The following is a 21,804-nucleotide window of genomic DNA, read 5'->3' as shown; positions in this document are numbered from 1 at the left end:
CCACACAAAGAGCAGGCTGTCCCTCCCTAGGTAAACTGAGAACTGAATTGCGCCCCCAGATGCACAAGTCAGAGCCCTGGGCCCACAGTGCATGGTGTTTGGAGGAGGAGCCTCTGGGTGGTAATTGCATCCAGACAAAGGCCTGAAGACGGAGCCCTCGTGATGGGAGTGCAGCCCTGGCAGGAAGATTCTGTCTGGGTGCCTGTGGTGCGAGGACACAGCCGAAAGGGCCATCAGGAAGCTAGGAAATGTGTCCTCCTGAGGGAACCGACTTGGCTGGCACCTTGATTTGGGCTTCCAGCCTCCAGAACTGTGAGAAATGACTGTTACATGAGCCATCCCGCCGGCAGCATTTGGTTGTCACAGCCCTCACTGAGACAACAGGTTTGCTTCTTGACTGTCCCCAACACACGGTTCCTGGCCGACTGTGTCACTTACCTGGAGGGAACAGGTTTCATTGTTTGCCACCATCGTGACAGTGTCACAAACAGAAGAAAGTCTGTTGTTCAACGGGGCCAAGGTCAAGGACGGCAGCAAAGTGGCCAATGAGAGCCGAGGCAATGGGGCGCGGGTGAAGTCCACTCCTGTTCTAAATTAGTGACAGGAGTGACAGGGACCGAGGTGGCAGAAGGATGGGGAAAGGGGCTTTCGCTGGAGAGCGTCACTGTGAGTGCAGCAGGGGGCAGAGTGGGTCTCTGACTACACGGGGCTTCCTTGAAAAGAGGTCCAGAAAATGGGCTGGTCCAGCCTGGACCAGCGCAAGGCAACTTCGACACGTCTTCTGCTGAGCATCTCCGAGACTTATACACCCTTAAACACAGGACTTGCAAGGATGAAGGAGTGTGGGGCATTCGGCCTGTGTCTCTTCTGTCTCTTCCCGAAGCATCAGGAGCCCAGTGAGATTCTGTGATTTGGCTTCTGAGACACATTTCTTCTTGGATGCCCTTCCAAACATTTCTGTTTGAACCATCCTCTTTTGGGGAAACCATTGCAGCGCCCCCGCCTCCAACCCTAAGAAGATGAAAACAGAACTCTATAAAGATAGTTTAATAAAATAAACAGGAAACATTTTCAAGTCAAAAATAGTTGACAGCGTCATACTCTAAATTTTTAAAAACTTAGTTCACGAGTAAAAAAGTTTCTACAATCACATATATTGTGTCTGCCGTATGCTTCTGGGGTGCTGGAACAAGCCAGCCAATGATAAGCCTGAAAGGAAGAGGGGAGATCTAAGGAGATGAATTAGAAATGAAGTTGACTCAATTTCAGGAATAATAGCTACACGGGAAGAGAAGAATCAAAGAAGCAGCTTTCATGATGTGAGGAGACAAAAGAGACAGACTGAATGTGCTGGAAAAGACAGAGATGAACACAGCGAGGGGAGGGTATGAATATGGAGGAGACGCCATGGAGAGCTGTGGACGCCGTGGGTGTGCCGAGGAGGACCTCGGAAAGCGTATTTCAATGTTTTTTAAACATCCCTGCAGTGTTGCAAAGATGAAAAGCTCTCCCAGGCAACCTGGAGCGTCTCTCTTTGTCCTCCTGGTGCGTGTGACAGTGTGGGAGGGACCCTGACAGGGCCAGAGGGCACCTCATGGTCACGGTGCTGCTCCCCTACAGAGCCCCGTGGGGACCGAGCTTGGCCAGGTTCATGCCTGGGCAAGCCCACCCGTGTCCCGTCCAGGGGTCCAGGGGCACAGTGGGGGAGGCAGCAGGATCTCAGCCGAGAGTCTCAGGCTGGTTTTGTTTGCTTGTTTGTTTGTGTTACTGAACCAGGCGAGGAGCCTGTGCGGTTCTGAAGTCCCAGGGCTGGGACGCGTCCCTGGACATGGCCTGAGCCTTCAGCTGTCACCGTCCCAGGGCTTGTGCAGAGAAGGGAAATGCTCCTGCACTTGCTAGAAATTGTTGCTCTGCTCCTTCGCTTTTAAAACGAAGGGCTTTCCTTGGCATTACAAATACCATTAGGATATGGGTAAGCGCATGAAAAGGTGTTTCACTGAAGACAACGTACAGATGAAAAATAAGCACATGAGATGGAGCCCGACATCATTAGTCCTGAGGGAAAGACAAACACACTACGACATTGCTCCCCGTCTAAAATCAAAAGCACTGTTCCCCTCCCCCCAGTAAACAAAGGGTTTTGTCCAGGAAGCTCCTCCTCACTCTAGTTGTGGTGTCTGGTGTGTATACTGGGTTGACCGAAAAATTTGTTTGCTTTTTTCCATGTGATTTCTCTAGTAGTGTTTAGTTGTCTTTAACTTCCTTCAAAACAATTTTGTTAGATTGTATTGTGACAGCTGTCATATCAATATGCATTTCAAAAATAAACTTAAAAAATTGGTGTATTTTTGTGTAGCCATTTCAATATTGAAGATGGAAGAAAATATGCAACATTTTTGGCATAGTATGCTTTATTATTTCAAGAGGTAAAAATGCAACTGAAACGCAAAAAAGATTTGTGCAGTGTGTGGAGAAGGTGCTGTGACTGATTGAACGTGTCAAAAGAGATTTATGAAGTTTCATGCTGGAGAGTCCTTGCTGGACGATGCTCCACGGTCAGTAGACCAGCTGAAGCTGATGGCGATCAAATCGAGACTTTAACTGAGAACAATCAACACTATGCCATGGGGGAGGGACCCGACAGACTCAAAATATCCAAGTCAATCAAGTTATTGATGAAAATGAGAATGTCTTATTTTAAGGAAAAAACCATATGGACTTTGTGGCCAACCCAACAGATCCTAAATAATGGGAAGCAAAAATAAGGCAGGGGTAATGTGGTCAAGGCTGGCCGCACCAAGCCCGGGTCCTGGAGGGTCCCATGGAGTGGCCCGTGGGCATCAGCACAGCGGCCTTTGTCCACATGCTCCCCAGCCCCTGCCCCTGCCCTGGAGCTGGCAGCTGGGCAGGTTCCACTGATCAAGGCCACGCCAGTGTTCTGGGATGAAGCACAAACGCTCTGAAAATAAAAAGGAAAGAAAGAAAGAAAAGAAAATGCCTTCTCCATGTGGAGCAGGCAATAACATTGAGGGAGACCCCTGGCAGGCCCCTTCTTTGCAGTCCCTTTGTTCTCTCACTGCGGGACGCTCACCGTGGCCTGGGTTCCGGCACCCGGAGGAGTGGCCCAGAGCGATGCACGATCACGCAGGGCCACGGTCCCGTCGGCAGTGGGAGTCTGGGGTGGGGAGGGGTGGCACGCTCCCCTGGGAATATGCGGCAGGTGTGCTTGCGTGGAGCCTGGCAGCAGGGTGTGGAGGTGTCCCTGACAACAACGCACCGGGAGAAGGGACTGCTGAAAGGCAGTTTGTATTCCTGAGAACGCAGCGTGAGAAACAGAGCCGGTTCCGAGGGCCACTGCCGGGCGTGAATGGCATCTTCGCATTAGCATTCACCAGGGACACCCGCGAAAGTGGCTGCAGCACAGATGGGCTTTTCACGAGGGGACGGCACCGGGCTGCAGAGACAAAGTGCTTCACTGAGAAAATAGAAAGAAATTAGTGTTGTTAAAAGAAAAGTGTGCCAATGTGGTCTTTTTGTAAAACCTAATCCTTTTCCTCAGCAATTTCCAGAACAATGCACGTTCCTAAAAATTGTCCCCTAAGTCTTTCCTCATTTCCTCTGAGTGATGCGGTCTCTTATTTTTAGAAACCCCTTATTTGTCTACCAAGTAAGAATGTTTATTAAATTTGCTATCAATTATCAAAAAAAATTATTCCAGTGTGACTTTGAAGGCATGCCAAGTTATGAGAAACTATTTATGGGTTTTTTGGAGGGATGTTATTTTCTTTGCAATTTACACATTTCATCACAGTATATTGGAAAATTCAGGAAGTTTAATTTGTGTGTGATGTTTCTCCGTCCCCAAATTTCTCTTCTGTAAAGTCTAAACACATTTATTCATTTGACCTGCATGTCAGTGATGTATTTGTTAATGAAATGTGAGCTTACCAAACAGAAAAGTTGTGGTAAGTATATCACAGTAACACTATGCGTTAGTATCGCTAACCATCAGTGGGTGTGTGTGTATATTCATTCTCACTGAAACAGGCACTCTTTCTTCACCTCCGCGCTAAGATTGGATTCAGCCAATTTGTGTTACCTACTACCAATATATTCTCAAATCCAATGTGGGGTGTTTTTTTTGGATTTAAGATGACCAGGATTTAATATTCTTATGAGAAAGAAATTTGCCTTAGTCTGTATATACTTTCCTAATTTTTTTAATTTGGAGATAGATTGAGATTCACAAGTACTAACAAAAATTAATGCAGATGTATCTCCCGTATCATTACTCAGTTTCCCCCAATGGTGACGTTTTCAAAAGCCACGTGCCATGCAGCAGCCAGGGTACTAATGCCAGTACAACCAGGGCGTATTGCGTTCCCGTCCCCACTGAGGTCACATGCCCACCCCCACAATCCTCCTGAGCCCACTTCCGCCTCGCGCAGGGTGCCTATCCACCTGTCCCTCATTTCCACAATTTTTTTTAATCTCAAGGACGCTGTATGAATTGAATCCTGAGTATGTAACCTTTTGGGGTTTTTCCACTCAGCAGAGATTGCTGGGAATTCTCCCGGGTGGATGCACGCGAGTCAGCAGTCTATCCGTTTCTACGGCCGAGTGCTGTCGCGTGCTATGGATGTACCACAGTTTATTTAACCTTTTACTGCTTTAACCTTGGGGCTTCAGCTGTTGTCTGTTTTAAATAGAGCTGCTGTAAACATCTGGGTGCAGGCGTTTGTGTGAACCTGCCTGCGTATCACTAGGTATCCTGGCTCCTTTGCCTTTCCCGTGTGTGTTACAGCGCCGTTGCCTGTAAGCATGGAAAAGCTGGGCTGGGATTCTAAAGGGACTTTGTCAAACCTATGTGTTAATTCTGGGAGAACTGATATTTTGACTACACTGAGTGCTCCAACATGATGCATCTCTCCGTTCACTTACATTTCTCTCATTTCACTGTATCTTGTGTTTTCTTGGGTTTCCACCCAATTATTTTGGATGATTTTAAATGGCACTGTCTTTTTAAATTTGTCCTGTTTATGCTGCAGCCTTGCCAAACATATATATTACTTCCAGGAGTTTGTTGTTGATTCCCTGGTTTCTCTGCAGAGACAACCATGCCATCTCTAAATATGGACGCTTTCGCTTCCCCGTTTCTTACCTGCCTGACTTTAATTTCTTCTTCTTTTTTTTTTTGCCTTATTGCATGGGTTGAGGACATCTGTCAGTGTGTTGAATCAAGGTGATGAGAGTGGATATACTTTCTCTATTCTGATCTTAGGAGAATCTTAAGAAATGGTCTTTCACCATTAAGTATAATTATAGTGATACATTTTTTATAGAAGCTCTTTATCAGTTGGGAGAAGTTCCCCTTGATTCTTCAGGTGATTTTATCCTGAATATATGTTGAATTACATAAAATGGGTTTTTTTTTTGCATTCATCAATATAATTGTATGATTTATGTGGTTTTCATACTTTAGCCTTTTAATATGGTAAGTTAAACTGACTGATTTTTTTTTAAAAAATCTTTAACTTAAATACACACTCAGTACATGCACCTTTGAAGGCAGACTCTACAAGTTTGCTGAATTTGTTTATGAATCCTAGCCAAGGTCGTAATCCTGATTGTATGAACCCAGCTCCGTCGTGAAATGCCCTCAGTGACACACTCCGGAGAAAAGTGGCTGCCGAGATCTTTTATATGAGGAGCGATATGAAAAATGCAAGTCTTCTTTAGGACCCTAAAAGCGTGACACTTGATAAACACCAGTTATTTGCGAATGCTTGAATTCAAATTCCAAATGATATCCGGCATGCTTTGGGGCTCCGGCGAAATGTGTTTGAAAATAGATTTTCCTCCGGAATTTCCTTTCTGCCATTTGTGTTGTGATTCTTTCCAGCCTGGGGCACCTTAACTACCCGAGTGTCCTGCTGAGATCAGAGGCCCCTGCGGTGGTCTTGACTCCAGTGAGTTGTTCTCTGGGTCTATTTCAATGCTCGTCATCAATCACAACGAAACGTTTCTGTTCTGAAACCAATAGACACACCCATGATCGGGGGTCTGAGGTCTATTTTACAAACTCTTTTGCCTGTGTTTGCTTCCTTTAAAACTCAGATTTTAGAACTTGCCTAGAGAGGAGAGTGACAAGCTACTATTGTGAATTAAACCACAAGAACACAATTTTCAGTAGTGGAGAAAAAATACTACCTTTCCTGTGTTCTTGCTGCTGCATGAAAATAGCCATTAAGTTTCTTAATAACCTACTAATAGCAAAACTTTTAATTTACCTGTGCATTAGCGATGGTCATTCAGCGGCAGAGTTTTCTTAGCAGTGGGTCAAATTATCTCTCCCCTAGCCAGAGTTCGGCAGAGCAGAAAAGTCACTTAAGCTCTAACGCTGTCAGATGGTATCATCACCAGCTCGTCTATTTTGGGAAGTTTTATCAATCCGCCCGATTTGTGGTGAGGAAAGGGGAGCTCTGTGTCCCGTAAACAAGCGTTGGAGATGCTTGTTGTGAGGACAGCGGCCTGCCCGCTCACCTGGGCTCAGTCTGCACTCAGCCCTGCCCGCTGGGAGAACTTCTTCTTAACTTGGGGGGTGGAGGGGTGGGCCCTGCCAGCCCCACTCGGTGGCAATCCCCACCCCCCCCTAAATAGGGAGGAACAGTTAGTTGAGCCAGAAAGGTAGTCTCACGTTTATAGCAAAAACCTTGCTGATCTGAATGAGTTAGAGCAACAATGTCAAACTGCTTCACAGTTACCACTGGTCTCCAAATATAACAGAAATTGGTTTTATTTTCTTGTAGCTTTTATTTTCTTGTACCTTCTTTTGAAGACTCCTATAGTGCAATTTCTTAATTCTTTATTATTGGAAATAGAATTGATCACTTCTTCCCCATACCTCCCCTCATCCCCTCTGCTTTACTTGAAATAGGATGTCAAACACATTTACATTTCAAGTTCTTCCTGCCTCGAACTCCTTCTATCTTTTCTCTCTGTCTCAGGGGAAACTTGAGACTCAGACACTCTCCAGTGCAGTCTGCTCTCGGTGCCTCAGGGAACCAGACCAGACAATTGTGTAACACCCCTGCATTTCTGTAGTTAGTGCTGGGACTGTCCGTGCAAGCTAAGGTCCCTGTCACACAGGCTGCGTGCGTTCTGAGATAGGAGCCTGTTCAAACATCTCTTTGTTCTGTTCAGTGAATCAGACTGGGCCCCCTGATAAACACACACCTCGCCTGTTAAATGGTACACCTGCAGACAAGGTGTGTGGGTTTAACTCTAAAAGAAGTACTTGAACTCGAGTGTCCTGTTCATGGAATAATGGCAGGATGTCTTCTGCGCTCAGCAGAAATTGGGAGAGTGAGGTTGTCCCCGAAGGTGCGTGACAGCCGGCCGAGGCTCTTCGCCATGCAGGGGGCTGGGACACGGATGAGCAAGGGGAGTTTAGTCCTTGACGAGGAAGTGTGCGGTAGGACTCAAGGACAGACTCGACATTGTCTGCCTGTCTCCGACATACTGGAGTTTGTGCAAAGTCTTGTTTTCCCTGATGACTGGACCCCAGCTGCGTGGGAAGACCCAGGATGGCGACCGTTTGGGGCCCAGGGACACGGCACAGCCAGGGACAGCCCTTCCCCATGGGCTGGCTGAGTTCAAAAGTCGAGGCGCCCGCAGAGAGGCCTGTCACCCTTTTCCTGCAGATGCCCTAATTTAGCCTAGGTGGCTGTTTTTGTTTACTGAGACGCACCTGATACATGCCATCACGTTAGTTCCAGGTGTACGACACAGTGACTCGGCCCGTGTGAACATTATGAAGTGGTCCCCACAGTCAGCCCAGTTAACATCCAACCACAGCTACAGGCTGGTTTTTGTGATGAAAACTTTGAAGATCTACTCTCAGCAACTTTCAAATGTTCACCGTGCTACTACCCACGGTCACCACGCTGTCCCCATGTCCCCAGGACTTCGCCTATCTTGTAACTGGGGATTTGTACCTTTGGACCCCCTGCACCCACTTCGGCAACTTTTTAATTACTGCTAATTACACCCTGTTTATTATTTTATATTCAAGTTCTCCTCGGCTCCCTGCATTCTTCCATGTGCGCGTGTGTGATGTGATGGGTTCTGTGCATCAGTAGGATATTGTTCATGGTTGAAAGCTAAGCGCTCGTCGTAGCTTCCACGTTCCCACTGCGCATGCGTAGCCTCATGCTGCGGTTTCCCGAGACGTCTCCTCTCCTCTGACGTCTGGACTCCCTGTGCAGAGCTGATCTGTCAACGTTGCAAATGGCCCTTATCGCCGGGCCCAGATTCTTTCCTGTTATAAATATTTAAGTTGTGAGCATAATCTTCTGGTTCCTTTAGAGTAGTTGTAGCGAGGCCAACCCAGCTGGCATGTTGCTGCTAAAGAGATCAGCACTCCTGTTACTTGTCTTTATCTAGCAGCGGCGATTTCTCCCCCCGCGTCTTCTTTCTGGTCTAGAACCTTGGAAGCTGAACCAGGGTAAGACAAAGGAGAACAGAATCCAGGTGAAACCGAGTAACTACAGTGAAGGGGTGCAGGCCTCTCGCGTTCCAAGTAGAAAGGAGTAAAATGAAAAACAAGGTCAACTTAGACTGTGTATTTTTCAGCTCAAGACCACAGAGTTGAAAGATTTGCAGCTCCTTTTCTGCCAAAGTAGTTTGTACAACAAACCCCAGTCTGCCCTGAAATTTCAGTATCATGCAAGGCTGCATCAGAAACATCACAAAACCAAGACACAGTGAGGGACCGGGGCCAGGGCTTCGCTTTCCTGCCCACAGCACAGAGGCCAGCGAAGAGTCGAAAGGCTGTGACCACAGATACAGATTCGTGGGTAAAGGTCGGTGACAGCAGCAAATCCATAAAAACTGGACCTTTGTTTCCCGTTGTCCCCATGGCTGTTTACTCAGTGTCTGGCCCGTCGTGCAAATTGCTCATATGATGTTTTCTCATCCAAGACATGAAGCATCCCGCTGTCAATCAAGTTCTCCAGCACCTTCTCAGGCAGCTGGTCTGCAGCGCACAGCTGGGCTCAGTGGGTGGCGAAGGCACCCTCCTGGCCCTTTCCAGCCCCGCACTCTCATCAGTGGGCTGCATTCCTACCCACCCAAACGGGCACCGTCCTCCTTTCCCATCCGATGCTGGTGTGCACCAGGTGACTGTTCAGTCCCCAGTGGCCCACACTGGCTGGGATCACATTTGTGTTTGGTTTGGGCCCTGCCCTATGCACCGTGTCCTTCCGCTTTGTCTGTCGAGAGTGGGCAGACACTGAATGGCTTCCTTACCACGAACGCAAGTGCTTTGCCATTGGTAGCTGCACTCCAGTACTGGGATTCACTGAAGTCCCCTCCCTGGGTGCACTCTCGAAGGGGCCATACTGGCGTCACCGCCACGCAGGTCCAGGTCTGCTCCATGCAGCCCCACGCCCTGAATCGTGACCCCCTTCCCGGGCACGTGGGAGGACATGGTGAGGGGCTCAGGGGGGTGCATAGGAGGGAGCTTCCCTTCCAATAAACCACAGAGTGTTTAAATTTCTGTAAGGGGCTATTGACGGCCAGGCTGCTGGCCACCAGGACTGAGCTCTCCAGCCCTTTTCCGTGGGGGCAGAATGACGACCCCATACTCTGTGTGTTCCACGATTCAACTTCCTTCTGGGACCATGACTGGGTATTTCCACAGATTCTTTCCGTGTGTGTGTGTGTGTGTGCACAGGTATTTCATTCAAACCACCAGCATCGCTGCCTCCCCACACATGCCCTAACCTACCCACGGGCTCCAGTAATCAAACATCGAGTGCCGGGCACTATTTGAGGAATGAGGGTAAAAATCAGGCAGCATGTATTCTCACTCTTGGGAAGTCGGCACATTCGTCACAGAGACAGGCACCCAGTGAGTGGATAAGTAAGCAGGGTGTTGTCACGGTGTGACCATACGGAAGTGCAGCAGGGAGCAGGGCCATGAGCCATGGTAGAGGGTCTGGGAGGACCGTCAGCTCGGTCGCCCACACGGGTGTTGGATGCGAGGGGATCCAGGCAGAGCCCGTGCAAGGCCCTGAGGCGCAGACGAGCTGGGTGCGCTCCAGGGAAGGGAAGAAGTGAAGCAGAGCAGACCTGCCTAGGCCCCAGCAGACCTCAGTGGAGGGAGCAAAGGTCATTTGTACTTACACAGTCTGGTACAAAACCCTGTTTTCTTTGATAAGCATTGGGCAGTGGAAGCATTTCTTGTGCAGCCTTGCTTGGGGACCGCCCAGCCCTTAGGGATGAACTGTCCCTTGTCCCTCTCAGGCCTAGGTGTCTCTGGCTTTGCTACTTTTCTCCCCTGCTCATTGGTGAGTCATCTCCCCTAAGAGTTTGGGGTGAAAACTGCACCAAGCACCCTAAGCCTGGCAGTTACTGGAGCCAACAGCAGCTGCTCCTGGTAACCTGAGAAACAGGCTGCTTCTAAGACGTCCTTCAGGGTGTGCTGTTCCTAGAAAATGCCTGAGGACGTCAATTCTGAAACACCTTCACGTTCCAGGAAGGGCGTTGTGAGTCGAGGTCCTTCTGCAATGAATCACTTTCCGAATAATGCAGAACCTGAAATAATCAATGGATGAAACTGTCGAGGACAATGCAAGGTTTCATGTGTGTTTGGTATGTCTACCGCTTCACGAAACACCACCCTGAGCAGGAAACGGCCCCTCCCATCAGCAGGATTGAGGGGTCCTGACGTTTGACCTTCTGGACCCACCTAAACGCAGGTGCTACTCCTTCATCCTTAAAGAAAACGAATGGCTCAAGTGAAGACCACAGCGCCCACCCATAGTCAGGTCTCCTTCTGTCACCACACACGTGGCCCCAGGACCCTTGCCCCCACCCCTCCCCTCTAGTCACCACCCTACTGTTGTTTGTGTCTGTGAGTTTTGTTTTTCTTGTTTGTTCAGTTGTTGCTTTCAGTTTTACATCCCACACAGGAGTGAAATCATGTGGTTCTTGACTTGTTCTGTCTGACTTATTTCTCATAGCATGATATTCTCACGGTCCATCCACGTTGTCGCAAACGGCAATATTTCTTCTTTTCTTATGGCTGAGTAGGATTCCTTGGTGTATACCTTGGGTCTCCTTGCCTGGCAGGGTGATCTCCTGAACCTCCCAGAATAAAGAGCAGCGTCAGCCAAGCGAGCAGGACACGTCCTCAGCCCAGCTCATGCGCAGGTCTGGCAGCCTGAGCTCTAGAAGCACACTGCCCACATGTTACGCATCGGCCAACGCAACGTCATTTGAAAAGCAGGAAGTGCAGATTAGGAAAGTGGTCAGAGAGTGATAGCAAAATTGTCTTCGGTCATGGGGTTGTGAGCGGTTCTTACATTTTTAGATGCTGCTTCATACCTTTTCCCTGCCGCGGCATTGATTAGTCACAAAGAAGGGCTGAAGTTAGAGTTCCAAAATCTGAGTCCATCGCGGTCTCGCGGGGTGGTCGAAGTCGGTCCTTGTCACGGGCACCGGGAAGTCCTTGCAGTGTCGAGCAGCACGTGGGAAGCACTGTGCTTGTCTCTGGTGACTCGGCTGAGATCTCGTGGGGCAGACAGCAGAGCTCAGTGTCAGAAGACCCCACCTCACTTCCGTGTGCATGTCCACGTCCATGAGACCACGTGGACCTGCTGTCACGGGTGACCAAGACTCCGTGTGAAAATGTGCAGGACAACACCGCCCGGTGCCAGAAGTCGGCGACAGAATGGAAGTGACAGGTGATAGCTGGATCCTCTGTACGGAAGTGGGGTGCTGGGGATCTCTGGGCTGGGTAGGAATCGACACTGAATTAACCCTGTGGGTCCCCGTATCTAACATTCTGTTAATTACTTCAGGTTTAGACCAAGCATCTCACAAGGTCTAATTCCACGGCTAGATGACTTAGCCACCAGTTTCCCCAGGTTCACTGAGACAGAATCGATATATAACATCACTGCCCACCGCTTTGTAACAATTACAGCATGTACTGAGTTGTGCGATGATGTTTTGTGTGAATTGTAGAAAATAAAAACAGCCGTGTGTACAGTTCTGTGTGGTTGTTTCTGTTTGACGTGGATTTACGGTGTATATGCAATTTACATGTATACTACATGTACGCTGACCAGCAGAAGGAAGGCCTGCTTGAGTGTGGTTGGTAGGGTAATAATATGGGTGCAATAGGGTGTGCTTGAGTGTGATATTGTGATGTTACAGAACTACATGCTTATGATTTTATAACAAAAGATTTTGTAATAAAAAGGGGCATTATTTGTGCCAGGCCGTGTATGTGGGTACTTCCGGTTGTCTCATTGGCTTTGATGTTTGAAGGTAACTGCCGTCATCGGTACCTGTAGAAAGACCCTTAGACATTTTCTCTGCCGATAATTGCATTTTCAGTCCTGTAAAGATAACAGAACATTCGCTAACAGATCAAAATGATCACCAAAACCCTGTGGATTAGTTCATCGCCCGTAGGAAATATAACTTACAAACGCCCTTACAACCAATTCCTGTGGAGCAATATGTTAACGTATGATTATAATTGCAGTATTTAAAAGTTTGTTCATTAACATTGCTTCCAGTTCAAATACTCTGCTTCTTTGAAGCTCTGTTCAAGGCTAAGATTGAGATCAAGCATCCGTGTAAGCCATTAAAAAAGAAACCATTTGTAGAATATTTGTGAGTGCTGTGTCCCAGGCAAACACCCATCAGGGTGGACGCCCAGAGGCAGAGGGCCCTCCAAGGAAGGCCGGCTCAGAGCTCCGCTGGGGATGATGTTTGAGGAGACACAGCAGCTTTGGCATTTGCTGCGGGGGCTGATGGGCGGCAAGCCCCACGCTCTGTCTTCATGTGAAAGCGCATGAGTGATCTGGCAATGCACACAGATGTCGTCTATAACCTGCATACCTTCAGTCATGGATTTATCTCATTCAGCTGGAAGCCCTTGCTGCCACTGAAGCTGTCTTCATTTCAGACAGACGGTGAACAGGACGCCTGGATTAAGCCGTGGTACCCATGGAGAGCGCAGGTGGTCCATCGTTTACATGCATCGATTAGAATCGCTGTACAGCTTGGGATTTCCATTTGGAGACAATTTTAATTTAATTATAAGTGAGTGTGTTAGGAAGCAGGAAGCTTCTCTGGATCCTAAGGAGCCGAGATCCATGGCTCCGGGGTCATGGTTATTAAGCAGGAGTCCTTCAGTTCAATATTGGCACAGATGTTAAATGGTGCTGCTCCTCTGAGGCGTGCCAGTCAATACCACTGTGGGACTATTGCTTAGGCAAGTGATTATTTTCATATGGGTTATTTTTTTATTGAAATCGAGATATTTTCACGAGGCTGGAGATACTGAGTAAATTGCAGAACTTTTGCGTTTTCCTGGTGGGACCAAGAGCTGCATGGAGTGAAGGAGAGTTAGGAGGCGGGGTCATTGTTTCTAAAAAGAAGGGCCAAAGAAGTCAGTTTTGTTTCCTTTTGGCGCAAGCTGCTCTTCCAGCTCCAGGACAGGTGAGGGCAGCCGGGCCCTGGCCTGGGGACAGGGGGCTCGGAGCTGCAGAATCATCTCCCCTCCATGGTCCACTGGGCTCTTTCCAAGTGGAGAAAAATCCTTTGACTCCGAATCTCCAGCTGCCTATAATCATTGTTTGCCAGCGTGTCGCCTTATTCTTACTGATTTGGACGTTTTCTTCATTAAATCATAAATATGTCACTCACTGAACATATGCATTGTAAATACAGCCTATTTTTTGGAGTTCCTTGTCACCCTTTACTTTTATTGTTTTGCTTACTTTTATTTATTGTCTTATTTCCTTTTATTATTCCTCTGTTATTCTCTCTGAGAAACCCTTGCTTGCCGTACAGTGACGGAGACATTTTTTCTATTGTTTCCACCCAGAAGTGTCGTCTTTTCACGTTTCAGGTGAAGGTCTGCGTTCATCTGGAACGGGTGTCTGTGCACATTGCGAGGTGTTGTGATGTCTTTGCCACCTGGCTGTTGATCGGCAGCTCCATCTATCGAGAAGACCACTGTTTCCCCGTGTGGGTTTGTCGGGGGCCTGCTATTCCATTCCATTCGCTCTCCGCCTCGGGTTGCACCAACTAAACACTGTCTGGATGACTGTTGCCCCATAATATCATGTGCTATTAAGTAGCATAAAACCTCCCGTTTTGTTCTTCTTCAGCGTTGTCCTGGGCGTCTCTGGCTCCGACCACCTACATCACAATGTTCCTCGGGAACAGCCTCTTCAAAACCTCCTCGGTTCACTGCCCCATGAAGTCTCTTTGGTCTTGTCGGAGGACTTTGGAGAATTCACAAGTTTCTAACAGGGCCTGTGGAGAAGTCCATCCACTGATCAAAACTGACTCAGTCTGCAAAACGCGCTGTACTAATTGGTCCCCAAATGCAGCCTGAGTGTTATTCCTTGGAGAACATTTTCATTGCTGACCACCTGTTACACCATGACGGGTCTGTAACAGTGAACGCTTTCCAGCTGACACTTCTTCTGCTGAATTTATTTATTTTTTCCTCCAATTTATAATCAAGGCTTCACTTTTTGATTTACAGTGAAGCGAGAATTGCTAGATAAACCAGGAAAGCTATTTTCTTTAAAGACCTTTCAAAATCCCACAGCTTTAATATCCACTTGCTACAGGGTTATTCTTAGATTTAAATTTAGTGGAAAATTGGGTTATTATTAGTTCTTTGGTTTTTAAACTCTTAAATCCCTTTCATTAAATCTTTTTTATGAAGATTTAGCACACCCCCACAAACGTTTGATAATATTACTGTGAACAAGTTCAGCTCACTGAGAGCTACTATTGTGAAATATTTTTAAGTGTAAAATGTAGTTGGAAATAATTTTATATTTGCAGTCCAATAATAAAAGCTGGGATAATACATGTATTCAGGTACATACACTACATGCAGTAATCTGCATGTCCTTGGGTTCCTTCAAAACTCTCTTATTATTCTTATTATTATTGTCAAACATTTAAGTTCAGGTCCTCTGCCCATTTTTCAATGGAATTGTTTCCTCTTTTTGGTGTTGCGTTGAGTAAGTTCTTTATAAATGTTGGAGATTAACCACAAAGAAGCCCAAAACCCTGGTTCGAAAGAATACATGTACCCCTATGTTTGTTGCGGCGTTATTTACAATAGCCAGGATTGGGAAGCAGCCTGTGGTGGGCCCATCGGTAGCTGAGTAAATACAAAAGCTGTGGTACATTCACACAATGAAATACTATAGCACATCTGTAGAATGAAGGGAATCTTACCTTTTGCAACAGCGTGGATGGACCCGGAGAACGCTATGCTAAGTGACGAGAAAGACAAACACCATATGATTTTACTGACAGGAGGAATCTAATGAACAAAACAAACTAACAAAGTGGAAATAGACTCAGAGATACAGAGGACAGGCTGACAGCTATCAGAAAGGAGGGGCTTTGGGGGAGTTGGGGAAAACGATGAAGGGATTAAGAAAAAAAACTTAGAGACACAGACAAAAATATGGTGACTACCAGAAGGGGAGGGGTGGGGGAGGGAGAAGCGGGTAAAGGGGAATAATGGCGACGGAAGGAGACGTGACTTGGGGGGTGAACACCCAGTACAACATACAGATGATGTGTGATAGGATTGTATGCCTGAAACCTATATAATGTTATTAACCATCACCCCAATGCATTTAATCATTCTTAATTAAGAAAAAATTAAAATTAAACAGAACATGTAGATTCTCATGAACCTGTTGGTGGGCAATGACCCGGTAAAGAAGCAATAAAGCATTGCAAATAGTGTTTGGGGCTCCTTCAGGGCCAACCTCAGACAAAGCAACACTGGAACGATTCGAGAGGACTTCCTTTGTCCCCTCTGGTGAGGGCCGTGTGCATAGTTAACACGATTCAAGTGCGTTCACGCGGGCAGTTCAAACAGTCCACCGGTCTCGACTTTGGTCCCTGCTCCTCTTCGTCAGTCTGGGTGATGCAGGGGTGGCCACGGCAGGCCCACTGTGAGAGGCAGCGGTGGGGCAGAGCACGTCCCAGCAAAGCAGGGGCCAGATCGGTGTGTCCCTGAAGGCTTATACACAGGAAGGAGCACATGGGACAGGCAGGTGGCAGAGACAGGTGGCAGAGCGGAAGTAGGCGGATGGAGGATGGAGGCAGAAGGGAGGCGGATGGGTGGGTCGGGAAGGGAGGGCTTTAGAGTTTGTCTTGTGTTTGGAATACCGTCGGCGGGACCGTTGTCTCCAGTGTGGCTCTTCCTAATCTCCCAGGTGCCCGTCTTTCAACAGGAGATCCTTGCAGGAATGCTGGGGCTTCAATGTACCCACTCTAATATGACCTTCCAAATGTAGTACATGCTCCTTCTCTATCCTCTTGGTGGGTTTTTTGTTGTTGTTATTATCTATCTTTTAGTCCTGGAGAACACTATTGCAGTTTCTCATTCAGTTACAGTTGCTCCTATGGAAAATAATAGAGTAATTAGTAAGTAACGGGACAAGAATAAACTGTTCCGCATACTCACAACTGTGAACCCACTGTTGGCCCCTCGTGAAGGATCACAGAATAAGTCATCCTAGAAATTGGGAAACTGGTTGGAAATTTTTTTTTAATCATACATTAACAATAGCCAAAATAATGTGCTGATTTTTGCCTGATCTTTGTGTGTTCGTTCCCAGGTCAGACCTGTGGAGGCTTGGTCCAGGGCCCCAACGGCACCATCGAGAGCCCCGGGTTCCCGCACGGCTACCCCAACTACGCCAACTGCACCTGGATCATCCTCACCGGGGAGCGCAACCGGATCCAGCTGTCCTTCCACACCTTCGCCCTGGAGGAGGACTTCGACATCCTGTCCGTGTACGACGGGCAGCTCCAGCAGGGGAACTTGAAAGTGAGGTAAAGTGTTGGCTCTTCACCTTGCAGATTCCATAGCGCTGTTTGACTGCGATTCTGAGACATAATTGGAATTAATATTTTGAATTTCATGTCATTTCCTCTCCTTATAAGAAAGGAAATTTTCTCTAGTTCCTATAAAGGAAAAAGCTGTAGATTTGTGCCCCATTTTTCAGTAGTTAAAAACATAACTTCTCACTGAAAGCAATCATTGACTTCATTTGTGAACACCAGATTGTTCGGGCCCCGCAGAACTGCGTTGTCAAGGTGATTGAAGTGACATTATCACACCCCATTGTTTTTAAGCAACTGTGGCTTTGCAAGAAATGACACAAAGACAAATGAGCCCGATTGAGTACTCAGAGTACAATTCAGAAAAAAACAAAAGCAGCCTTTATATTGTCCGAGAAAACACTCAATAAAAACCACGTAGGAGGTGGGTAAAAACATGAAAGACTACGGCAATCTTGGAAGAATTTTTGTTTTACTCAGTACATAATATATTCCGTTCCCCCTTAGTTTTCTCTATGGATCTATGACTTTTACCGTGAAGAACGAAAAATGTATTCTGGATAGATTTAAGTTACATTTTTTACTTGTCAATGTGGGAAATTGCACCTGTACAACTATTCCTTTTTTTCTTTTTCAAAAGAAAGAGGACTATCTTTTCAAAGAAATTGGAATTTCTTAGCTAACCTGATGAGCATATTTAAGTATATACATATTGGCAAATGAAGCTTTATGCTCTGGTTTTAAAATTTAGCACTGACTAGAAATTAAGTTTTTGACTATACGGTGTCATGTAGGAAAGTTGGCAGTAGGCAAAAGAAACTACTGTTCAGATAAAAAAACCGGTGTAGATGCTAAGGTTAGCGCCAATGCACACAAATCATGAATTTTATTCATGATAGTGGAGACTGAGAAAAACCTCCAGCTAGAAGAGTGTATAATGATATCTGTACATTTCCTTAATATATAAATATGTATTTATGTGTATTTAAGATATTAAATATATTAGCGTATTCCAAACATGCTTTATTTGCATTTTATTTATGGTTTTCCCATGTGAAACACCTTCTAGCGTTTCCTGGACCACCTGCAAATACCTGCTACCTGTGTGCAGACGCCCTTTGCCGCTTGCCCTGCCTTCTGTCCCAGGGCGCCCGCCGTCGTCTCCTGGATGCGCTCGGGGAAGCTTGCTCTCCCCGTCCCACGGGCACGGCCCACGGTGGCATGTTTGCACACAGTAGCTTTGGAAACTGCCCTCAATCATTCGATGAAAGGGCTCTTTTCCTCTCTGCTGCTCCTCTAAATACCAGTCCTTTATTTGCCTTTATTCCAAACAAATGATGCTACTAGGGAATAGCGGTCCATTGTAATGATAAAAAGAGTTGTAATAGGAACTACAAAGAGTTATGACCAAAAAGAGGCTACAGTTTCTTCACATGTCAAGCCATGGGACCTTGTGTTAGAAGGAGCTCTATCTCTTTCCAGTTTGAAAAAAGGCCTAACAAATATGTCCTCTTCAAAAAACTTCTCATTTTCACTTCCTATCATTCTATCCTCTTCTAGAGGAAACATCTCTTAAATATTAACTTGATAGAGTACCTGTTTTTAAACAGTTTACTATCCTCTTATATTCCCACGGTGACGTGATATTCACTTTCTGCATTAATAACTAGAAAGCGTAGAGGCCAGGCTCCCTGCCGGGTTGGTGACAGCCGGCAATCAGCACTGGGCGTACTCAGGTCGCACGTTACCTGGGGCCCCGTGAATGGTGTCTGCACTGACACCTGTCCCTCAGGGAGCATTGTGAGCATTGGTGAGTCTCACATACGCCGTCTCACTTCCAATATTCACTGATACTTCTACCAGGGAAAGCAAGGAAGGCTCATAAGAAAGAAACGTCTTAGGTTCTTACAAAGTGCTGTTAGTTCTAGTTTCTTCATTTGGGACAGAGAAACAATACGCCACATTTCTGCCCGTTTCTTGTCCTGAAGCAGAGGTGTCCAACCTGTGGCCCACGGGCCGCATGCAGCCCAGGATGGCTGTGAATCTGGCCCAACACAAAATCGTAAATTTACTTAAAACATGATGGGTTTTTTTGTGATTGTATGTCACAGTGTATTTAACCCATGGCCCAAGACAACTCCTTCCAGTGTGGCCCAGAGATGCCAAAGGGTTGGACACCCCTGCAAGGTAAAGAAGATGCTCTCGTCCCCCCACTAAACTGTATCACCTTTCCTCCAGTCACCTCTGTGGACACTCTGTGAGTGTGTGGGGCCGCCTCCTGGCACAGACGTCACTGGCCTAGGTAGGGGGCCACAAAGGCAGAGCCTGTTGCAAACAGGCATCCTCCGGGGGCTGCTGGGAGTGGTGGGTCTTTACTCATCCAAGACGGAAGAAATAACAATGGGAAATGAGAGCAGGAGGGTTGCTGGAGCCAACAATGAAAAGGTTGCAACAATCCGACATCAGCTGATGGGCGGCGGGGTTGAAACTAACAGTAAATTCTCATTAACGCGAGACTCTAATGTTATTTGTTTCCCATTGAACCTTGGGCCAGTTGTTGACTTCCCCCACACAGTTAACTCGTAACACTCACAGGAGGTCTGGGGTTCGCACTAAGGACCCCTTTGTCCGAGGGTTCACGTGCCAGCTGTTGGTGCGCTGTCCCCTCCCGGCAGTTACTGGGCTCTGTGGTCTCGCTGCCGCTCAGAGGCATTTTCAGTGGCAAAAGGTGCACCAGCAAAAAAATTAATAGCTGTTTGTTTGAAACAACTTGAGCATTTTATTACAAAGAAATTTCTTTTGTTTAGCCACAGTAAAAAATAGTTTTCTAAATCACTTAAGATTTAGATTTAATCCCAAAATAACAAAACATAGAATTTGGAGGCTAGCAGTATTGATGTTTACATTGTAACTTGATCTCTAATGAAACATTTATTATTCACTCTATTAAAAAATCCTTAAAAAGAAATAATGCACAATTTATGTTATCATCTTGGACTATCATATAAAAATACACAAACACATCAGTGATTTTTGCCTCCATCAGTAAGTTAAAATTTAGCATGTAGATTTTGAGAGGTAAATGGAGACTTCTCTTAAGAGAAAGGGTGTGACTCACAATTAGGAGCAGAAGTCTGTTGAGTTACCTAGAATTAAAGCCGCTCCCCTTCATGAGCTGTCACAACCCTGCTGCGTTTCAGTCCCGGGCCTTCACCGACTCTGCCTCTCCTCTCACTTCCCAAACGGAGGTCCAACCTCGTGGCCATAAAATCCTACACTTTGGATCTTGCCTCATTTCTTCATCAGCCGCGACCTGTTTTACTCCTCACAGAACATGCCCTTGTTCCATAGTAGGTTGGCCACCGCATACTGGCTGACCAGGACCCCGACACACTGCCCTTCCTGCCCTAGGCTCGCCCCTCTCCGATCCAGAAATATTTGTCCCAGTTCTGTCTCCATTCTGTTGTGACAGTAAGATGAACGTTTCAAGGAAACATCACTCTGACATTCAAGGGACTCTGCAATTTGACTGCCAATGACATGCTCACCTTGCACCTTTTCCATTTCTCCCCCCTGAGTCTCAGTCCATTGTGGCTGCTCCAACAGAATACCATCGTCTGGGGTGCTTGTAGACATCGCTTCTCCTAGTTCTGGAGGCTGGAAGCCCAAGAGGGCCTTCGTCTTGGCTCACAGATGGCATCTTCTCGCTGTGTCTTCACAGGACTCCCTGGGGTCAGGAACCCCATTAGTGAGGACCCCACCCTCATGGCCTCAGCACCTCCTGAAGGCCCCACCTTCAAATTCCATCACACGGGGGGTTAGGGTTTCACCCTGTGAATTTGGGAGGGGCACGATGGGAGGTTTCCTTTTTTTCGTCAGCTCAGTGACTGCGTGGGCTATTCCTTCACCTGACCTCATAAGAGAACAAGCTTATCACCTCTACTTCCTCATTCTTCCCTCTGCTTCATAGACTCTGAACACGTGCTCCTTGAGTTCATGCCATCTCCGAAGTGGGCTGTTGGGGCTTGCCTCTCTTTGTGTTCCGGAAGGTACAGCAGAACATGCATCCTCTGAGGCCAAAGAACGTGCCCTGCGTGTGTCTTCTCTGGTGACAACAGGCTTGTTGACTGTGAAATCGTCCCTGAATCCGTGTGGGGTCATTCTGACTTAAAGTACTCTTGGTACAGGGCCATTCGCCCCATCCTCTGTGTGTGGGACCCGGAGGAGCAGGGCTTGTGTGCCCGACTCCATGAGGGCTGCCCCGTCGATGTTCTCAGAAGGTGGAGGAGTGTTCATTCAGCTCAGAACTGGAAAAGGACGGGAGTGGACATTACTTGCCATCTGTAACACCCAACTTTCAAAAGGAATCTCTCTATAACCTCCAAAAGGTTATAGATTCTATAAAGCGGATCTGTGGAGGGAAATTGCACCACGCAAATGTAGAAAACCAGTGGCTATTAGCCCACGATTATTGAGCACTGCAAGGCCCAGGAAAATGGCTCCGCAGTTACCTTGACTCTCTCCCTCTCCATCACGAGATTACCCCTAATTTTCTGCAACGAGGGTAATGAAGAAGTAAGAAATGAGGGTGGTAAGGCCACTAACATCGGGGAGTCATGAGGAAGTATTGCTAACATATTAGTTTCATTCCCTATGGTCTTTATAAACCGTAATAATGTGTTCGAATGCACTGACTCTTAACTAAGAAACCTATGCGTCGCTCACTAGAGCGGACGGTGTCTATGATTTGAGAACTTCTAAGGGCGAGGAAAGGGTTTCAGTTGCATCTGGGTTACTTTAGGCTGGAGACCTAGCAACGTCTGCATTCTGCCTTCCTGTCCCCGTTGCTGGTCCAAGCCCCGAGGGAGCCACGCACAGCTCAGTAGT

The 21,804-nt window shown here is 47.0% G+C and overlaps 1 protein-coding gene across 1 annotated transcript in view; it reads left to right on the top strand.

The window, feature by feature from the left end:
• Positions 1-21,804, top strand: part of CSMD1 (CUB and Sushi multiple domains 1) — a 1,050,215-nt gene that overhangs the window by 212,942 nt on the left and 815,469 nt on the right. The window contains exon 2 of the mRNA XM_053916503.2: positions 16,692-16,908. Coding sequence (XP_053772478.1) covers positions 16,692-16,908 — 217 coding nt within the window. The remainder of the gene's footprint in view (positions 1-16,691; positions 16,909-21,804) is intronic.

Source organism: Desmodus rotundus, chromosome 13, assembly GCF_022682495.2.
Source record: "Desmodus rotundus isolate HL8 chromosome 13, HLdesRot8A.1, whole genome shotgun sequence".
NCBI lineage: Eukaryota > Metazoa > Chordata > Mammalia > Chiroptera > Phyllostomidae > Desmodus > Desmodus rotundus.
This window is presented reverse-complemented; position numbering and strand designations above follow the sequence as displayed.